An 8,616-nucleotide genomic window follows, 5' to 3' on the forward strand; every position below is an offset into this window, starting at 1 on the left:
TCATCATAATGCCCTCACCAAGGATTTGATCTTTGGAAATCTCATAACCTCTAAACTTATCTCGCAGTTCAATGGCCCTAGCTTATCTCTCTATAAGGTAGTCCACTATAACTGAGGACCAGATTCCAATAGTGTTGTAAGTAAATCTTTCCAGATTTGTGGAAAAAAATTGTTCCAAGTGGACCATGAATTTAACATATGCCTCACAAAAGGTGAGCGCATACCATATGAAACTATTTCTTCTTTAATCTCTTCAAATCTAACATTTTTATAGTTTCCTGATTAAGTTCTGAATAACCTTAGAATGCCTACTATCTGGAGGTCCTTATTAAATGGTAACTTGATAAATTAATGTTGGTTTTCTAATAATCTTGGGAAAATAATTTTCTGTTTCATAATGTTATAGTGTCCCTGTCTTCTGCTTTAAACTCCTCTGTCTGTGTGTAAATATTTTTCTTAGTTCCATTAATCTCTTTTTCTAAGAATATTATTTTATCAGTCAGTTTTTAATATTTGGGACTTTTCATATTTGATATCAAATAACTTTTTATTGATAAAATAAAATTTGAATATGATAATTGACTATATGTCAATCTCAGCTAAGTTGATTTTCTCTTTGTATAATTGTCCCTTCTGCAAACCATTCATTGTAGCACCCCCATCCACTTTTCAGAGAGGTTAAATCTTCCCATGGAAAGTTAACAAGGTCTGACACTTTGAGGCAAGACAAGACCCTCCCTTTATAGCTAGGTTGAACAAGTATACCTCCAAAAAGAATGTGCTCCAAGATGCCAGGTCAAGCACTAAGATTAAATAATGGTCCCACTGTCAGTAGCCCCACAGACTTCCCAATGGCTTTTTATATATCAGGATACTGAGGGCAAATGTTGGTATAAGGAATTAATCATCACCTTTGGTTATTAACCAGACCTAGCAAGGGTAGCTGTCAACAATCAGGCCATATTGTACTTTAGACTCTAGCCTAAAGAGTAAGACAGCTCAGCTATGTGTCGTTGTGAACTTTATCTGGTTTTCTGGGGTTATTTTTCATTGAACTGTTAGCAAGGCATCTGATCTAACCTAAAAGTATTTTGAAACTTTGTTTTAGCTATGGTATATTACTGCCTCTTTTCAGGACTAAGAGAATTAGAGTCACCCTAGTTCCTGGACTCAGGTGTTTTCCTTTTATTCATTAACCTGAGTAGTCATTAATATGGAAATCATGGGCCTTAGCTTGTATTTATGTGTCTGGGGATTAAAACTCTATATAGGGTATCACTACTGTTATAAAATTAAACAGTACAGCCTAGGGAGGATTCATCTTCTTGACAATCTGCAGGTAAGATGCCCAGTAGAATGGGATGTTTCTAAGAGATAAACACACTATATTACATGGAGTGCAGATCTCCTTATATCCATTCTAGATAACAGAGAAAGAGAGTTTCAGCAAATATGTAAAGGCACAGCAGAAGCAAAATATATTCTGGGGTCTGCAGTCCAATGGCCTTGCCTAAACAAGATGGGCTCATCAGAGTTTCTGTCTGATAGGCTGACACTTGGAAGGAACTTCAGCTGCCACCCACTGCTCCTCTGGCATGTCCAATAACAATCCATCTTTAGACAAAGAATTGTTTCTCATTCTCAACAACTGAAAATAAGATATGGAGTTGTTAGAAGGAGATATGGCCCCAGAAACAAGCACAACAAATATTACATTTCCCTGCCTTTTTAGATTCTAAGTATGTAAAGTTCATGCATATGTGTGTATTTCCATATTAGCGCAGGTGCTTTTGTGTGTGTATGTGTGCATTTGTTAGTGTATGTATTTATGTATATGTACATATGTGTGTAAGTATATGTATGTGTGGGGTCAGTGGGTGGGGGTGCATCTGAATGACAGAGACAAAGAAATAAAAGTAGAAGAAGGAATAGGAAAGAAAAATTAGTCAGAAAGGGAAGGTAAAGAGGGGAAGGTAAGTACATATGGTCAAAATATATGATATACCCTAAAATTCTGAACTTTAAGAAAGGTGTGTGAAATGAATTAATATCAAAGAAAAGATTTTAAGGAGCAGAAAGATGGATCAGATGGCAAAGACACTTGGCATCCAGCCTGATTTCAAACCAGAACGTAATTCCCAGACACAAATCAAGTGTCCTCATGTCACATGTGCACCTAGAAAAGTGCACACACATACACAGAGACAGAGGTATTTATCTAAAGTATAATAAAAGTTAAAAGAATCTACAGAAAGGAAAGAAAAAAATAGAAGAAATGAGCACCAATAAGTAAGTAAGTAAGCACTCCAGAATCTAGAAAAACCTTGAAACATCTTACCTAGAACTTCTAAACAGAAATACAGTTTGTCATCATCATCAGGTCAGCTCAAAGAATCTTATGATAGACACCAGAACACCAGAACTATAAAAAATCCCTCATATTGAAGCAAGAGTTCGTGATAATATGTTACAGAAGGAATATAAAGATAATACTGAGTTCGCCTTTGCATTTTTGTATATGCAAAACACATTTAACCCCTTATAATTTGCTGGACTCTGCAAACATTTTCATAAGTGTCTCATGAAAGTTTGGGTGCTCAGGCAGAAAAGGGAAGTGTGTATGTCAAGGCTGTGCAGGCAGCTGCTGAGGCTCTCAAAGGAGGTTTGTGTTGGGGGCTGGAGCACTGTGTAATAGAGGAAATCCTGCTGACAGTAATAAACTGCCAGGTCTTCAGCCTGGACACTGTTGATGGTGAGAGTGAAATCTGTCCCAGATCCACTGCCTATGAAACGATCAGGGACTCCAGTGTCCCGAGTGTATGCATAGTAGATCAGCAATTTAGGAGACTTCCCTGGTTTCTGCTGGTACCAATTCAAGTAGTTCTTCTGGGTGCCAATGTTTAAAAGACTCTGACTGGACCTGCAGCTGATGGTGACCTTCTCTCCTGCTGACACAGCCAGTGAGGATGGAGACTGGGTCATCACAATATCTGCACATACACCTGCAATCAGGAATAACACTGATCATGCATAATAAAAAAACAAATTTAATACAGATAAAATTTGGCATTTAATGTCCTTGTAGTTCCAAATTATCAGAGTATTGTTGCATAAAAAATAATACACCCTGTAACACATTTCTTATGTACAAAGAAGTGATTCTGAAAATAATATAATACTTTGAAATTTCTCACCAGACACCAAGACAAGCAGGGACATGAGAACATAGGTGTGTGACTCCATCTTACTCCCCCTGCCTGTATGATTCAGCTCAGTTCTCACTGTAATGGCCTGGTTAATAAATTCCAAGCAGCTGGGCTAGGCTGGAGGAGCCCATGCAAAGTAGTCAGCAAATACAAAAGCAGATTCATGGGCAGTATGTGTGAGAGTGACTGGTATTAATCAAAAAGCAAGTATGCAATCACAAAAAGCATGAGAAATCACTGGCTTATAGCTCTCCAATAGAAATCTACAAGGTTCACTAACAGAATCTTTGGTTAAAATCCAAGACATATTTAAATCAGGTACAGAAACATTAGGAGAACTATCTCAGATTGACAGTCCTAGGAAAATGATATGTTTAAAAAATTGCAACAACAAATTTGGTAACATAAAGTTAGGAAACAAGCAATAAAAAAAGGGAAGAGTGAAAGGAAGAAAAGAGAAAAGCAAAAGAATGAAATAAGTGATGTTAATTTTTTCTATTACCTCCCTTCTCCAAAGCAACTCTTACAATGAGGACAATGAAAAGTACCTAAGACATTTGGGCTCCAGTTTTCAGGCCAAACATGGGACAGAGATGCAAAAAGAAGCCCATAATAGCTCTATGGACATCAAGGGGACATTAATTTAAACCTAATATCAGAGGAACTTTAATCTTGAAGAAGATAAACCCAACAGCAACTAACATGTATCTTCCCTACAACTTCAGGAAACAGAAAGAAGGTTCTAAATTAAGGGGATGGAAGGGCAAGGAAAGAAACAATATTTCTTCAAGAAGTCATAGATGTAGGCCAACTTTCCCAAGATCATTTATTCCAGAAAGTTGTACTCTAGGATAATTTGGAAATTAGCAGTATTGAAACTGGGTTAAGGTTGTCTTGTTGACATAGTGAATAAGAAAAGACTTTCCCAGAGGGAGGGCACAGCCATCCTAAATCAAGTAACAGTTTTACAGAAACCAATAAACTTCAACATCAGAGATTGCTGCCTTGAAATAGAAAAAATGATTAAGTATTAATGAAAATCAATACCAATAACATAAATCACAGAAAGTGTCTGGACTTCTGGTTAGTGGTCTCTGAAAGCATATATAAGGAATAAATTATAAACCAAGCATTATGTGTAAAGTACAAAAAAAAACAGTAAAATAAATAAATAAATAAAATATCATGGAAAGGAGTCAAAATTCCCAGAACTAGGTAGACCAAAGCAGGAGTATTATGTGTTTGAGGCCAGGCTGGGGTACGTAGCAAGTTCTAGGCAAGTCTTATCTATATATGGAAGCAACCTTTCAAAAATGTGCATCATTAATCAACTAGATACAAAATCGGTCATGGTGTATGATAACCAAAATTATTTATCTGTTAACAAGTTAACATGTTAACACATTAGCATTAAGCTAATATTACTATTGAAAATGAAATTAAATATGCATTCAAGCAATATAAACTACACTTTTATTTTTCAGTAAAAAATATAATTTTATATATCTGCTTTTTAGGTAGAAAATGTTAAATGAGTTTTAATAAGTATATTCAAATCTCCTCTGTCAAATGTTAAGACACCATCATAAGAGAAAGACCAACAGTATGTAGGTTGAGAAAGTTCCCAATCTCAAGGTCAAAAATATGACAGATGAATAACTGCCCCAGTCAGTGTTTAACAAGTGGTCATGTGCTCTCTGTCTTTGCTAAACCTTGTACTTTGCTTTGTGACAGCTTCAGTGAGCTCAGACTGTGCTTTCATGTCATTTACTGCTGTTAATTGAGATTGGACACATGGAGACAGTGATCTTACAAATCCAAGGGTTCCTGCTGTTCCAGAAATATGTACTTCTCACAATGTGTAAGGGGAAAACATAGGTAGAAAAATGACAGAATTCTCATGTTATATTATGTATAATAGAAAAAACCTACAGTTCTTGGTTATTTACAAAGTTTCCATAGCGTGTCCTGGTACATTAAATTCTGTGGGCTGTGATTAAAGATGAACTATAAGCTTGCTGACTGAAAATAGTAATTGATTTGCTCCCAGCTTTGGAATCAGGGAGTCTGAAGTTGATGTCCTTGGGATCATGGTATACAATATCTTCTTCTATGTACATCACTGTGGATTCAGGCCCAGGAAATGTTAGTCTTAGAATCATGCTAATGTGAGACAGTACAAAGCTGAACTCTTCCGTTCCATCACATATAAATTTTTATTCTCTGGATGAGTGTCAGTGGCTACCAAATAGGCATGACAAGAAACATAGTCGTAGGAAGATTTTCATTAACTCAGAAGACATTAGCATATTATTCTTTGTTAAAATAGCAACATGGTAACTCTGGATATGGGAGTTTATTACTGCATTCAAGATACATACAAGAGGTTCTTATACAGAGTGAAAGCCATAAAGAAAATTTGCCCTGCTCAAGAAGCCCAGAGTCATAAGAGATACTTCTCTTGGCAGGGGAAGGGGGGGCTCAGCACATTATCTGAGTCTGTGTGAGATGATGAGGTTGGAGAAACAGCCTGTCACAGCTGAGGGTTCTTTGCCTCCTGGTCCAAAGTGCACTTAAGATAAAGCCATTAGTGACTCATCAGCTTTAACAGCCATGGATGACACAGTGGTAGAAAAGCAAATAGAGATGATGAGAGCCTCTACTTTTGATTTTCATTTTTTTATGCATATGGGTGTTTGGGCTGCATACATGTCTATGCAGGGCATGTGCCTGGTGCCTACAGAAGACAGAAGAGGGAGTCAGCTTCCCCGAGGTTATGAATCATTGTGAGCCACCATGTGGGTGTTGGGAATGAAAATTAGATCCTCTGGAAGAGCAGCCAGTGAGTTCTCTTAAACAATGAGACTTCTCCCTAGCAACAAAAGCCTTCTGAATAAATAGACTTCATAGAATAATGAAAGAAATTCCTAAAAAAATAAAGACCTGTGCACTGCCATAGTCTATGACTCAGAAAGAAGAGGTCAGTGGAAAGAGGAGGATGTATAGATGAATTTATAAGGCTCCTTGTGCCTTATAAAGACTATTGTTTTTAAATCTGAGATAGAAAGCAAACTGCTTATGCATTAGCATGACTTTATTTAAAACCAAGAAATTGTAGATAATCCTCCTCTTCTTTCTTCTTAGTTCAGGAATTCAGGGAATACCATGATGATGCAGAATTCAGTTTTCCTCTCCATCATAGCTGGGAACCCTGACTAAGGAAGAACCACATCAGCTAAGAGATCATTTCTGGACTTAAGAGGATGTATCCTTGTCTATCTCTCTCTTTGTTGATGTGATAAAATACCTACAAAAGCAAGTTGAGCAATGTTTGTCCCTTAATAGTGAATATAGATTGGGAACACAGTTCATACATATAACTATTATTATGTGGAAGACAAACTGGAAGGAGCTTGAAGGAGCTGCTCATCTAGATAATCTCATAAGAATATATACATATATGCATAGCTTCTATCTTAATCATTTACCAATTTTTTGTGATACATGAATTAAAATCATTTAGCAATATTGAAATATGCCATTGGAAACTCTGGACCCTTTACCAATAGCCCACCAGGATTCATTCCTTCTAGTGATCCTCACCAAATGTACCTAAGATGTTAAGATACATTCTCATTCAATCCAGCCAAGTATAGATGATCTTCCAAAAAAGGATTCCCTCTACCCATATATCTCATAATGTATTGAGAGAACTGGACCCTCCAGAGAGACTCTGTAGTAATAAATAAAGAAAATTTGAGCAAAAAAAAATCAGGGTAGGAAGGTTACAAAGAAAAGCAGTAGAAGGAGTTCAAGGGACACATCGTTGACATACAGATGTTCCATTTAGTGCGGTATTCTTGGAAAATGTTGCGGGAGGTCCTTCTGCTCCTCCAGCCTAGAGCCACTGAGATACCAGCCCATTGGGGTGTGGTCTCTCTCCCTTTAAAAAAGCAGCTACTTCCCTTCTTGCCCCTTTTTCGCTTCCTGCTCCGTTTCCAGCTACTAGACTCCTTCCTGATTGCGCAGAGGGCTGTTGTCTGGGACGGTTATCTGTAAGTTTTTTCCCCTTTAAATAAATATCACCCTATTAATCATAATTCCAAACTGGTGTGGCATTGTTTGTGACTTACACCTTCAGGAAAAGAAATTTATGAGATAATAAGCTTCCCCTGCCTCTCTGAACCAGCCACATTCCCTGAGCTAGCCCACATTATGTGCCCCAGCAACACACATAGCTTTGAGTTAGTGTCTGAGCTCATGTTCACTCCTAGACTTGTTCACACCTAGACTTGTTCACACCTAATGTCAAGCAATTATCAGGATACTTCAGGGTTTTCTTCTCTTTACTGCTCCTCAGGGAGAATTATGTCTTGTTATCTTGTGATTCTCTGTATCAGCCTGGGTTGTTAAATCTTGGGATTTTGATCTGTGACATCTTTCTTCTATGGGACTAAACAGAGTTGATGATTTTACAGTTTGTTCAATTTCTTCCCTTTTTGTTAAGATGGAGTGGCCCCTCTAGGCACCTCTCATGCAGAATTAGAAGCTTCAAGGCTTTTTTCCATTAACTTTTCTAAATCGTTTGCACTACCTTAATGATTTCTCAAACAAAATTTAGAATGTGCGACTATGTGTTTTCTGAAGGTGGAAACAGGGGGATCAGGTGTAGCCAGGGAAGGGACATACAGTTGATGAAGGAAATAAAATGAAATACATCTGACATTGAGAGGAATTTGAGGGATGATATTGTAATGAAACCTAGCACAACAGAAACTTTCTATAATATATGATGGCTATCCTAAATCCTGCCCTACCAAAAAGCCAAGGCAGTTTCTTTATTAACCAGTGAAAGTAACACATAGACAGATGACCCTCCTCCATCAGTTATGTGTTATAGAAAGATAATGCTGATGGAGGAAGGTCATTGGTTAATTAATAAAGAAACTGCTTGGCCCTGGATAGAACATATGTGGGTGGAGTAAACAGAACAGAATGGTGGGAGGAAGATGAAGTGAGCTCAGATGCCAGGCTTCTCTCCTCTCCAGAACAAATGGGTGAAGCTCTGACCCAGGATGGACGTAGGCTAGAATCTTCCTGGTAAGCGCACCTTGTGGTGCTACACACCTTAATAGAAATGGGCGAAGCAGTGTTTAAATGAATACAATTTGTGTGTCATTATTTTGGGGCATAAGCTCGCCAGGCGGCCGGGAGCTGGGTGGCAGAAACGAGGCCCGCAGCTCCCACTACCTAATGCTGAGTACTCCTTTGCATTATCATATAAACATTTTTCATACCAAAAGACATAAAAGACATGGAACCCATCAGTTTTGCTGAGCTCTGCAAGTTTTGTTATCAGTGTTTCAGGTACCAACTTTCAGGCAGAATGGGGAAGTGCATAGGTCCAAGT

At 37.8% G+C, this 8,616-nt stretch overlaps 1 gene segment (V, D, J or C); it reads right to left on the minus strand.

Annotated features, from left to right (window-relative positions):
• Positions 1–2,568: 2,568 nt before the first annotated feature.
• Positions 2,569–3,243, minus strand: LOC121433568. The segment is given in 2 exon segments: positions 2,569–3,002; positions 3,195–3,243. Coding segments are annotated over 2 exon segments (483 nt in total).
• Positions 3,244–8,616: the final 5,373 nt, after the last annotated feature.

This window comes from Microtus oregoni, unplaced genomic scaffold (genome assembly GCF_018167655.1).
Source record: "Microtus oregoni isolate MIOR12 unplaced genomic scaffold, Mior012 000002F_ref0000024, whole genome shotgun sequence".
NCBI lineage: Eukaryota > Metazoa > Chordata > Mammalia > Rodentia > Cricetidae > Microtus > Microtus oregoni.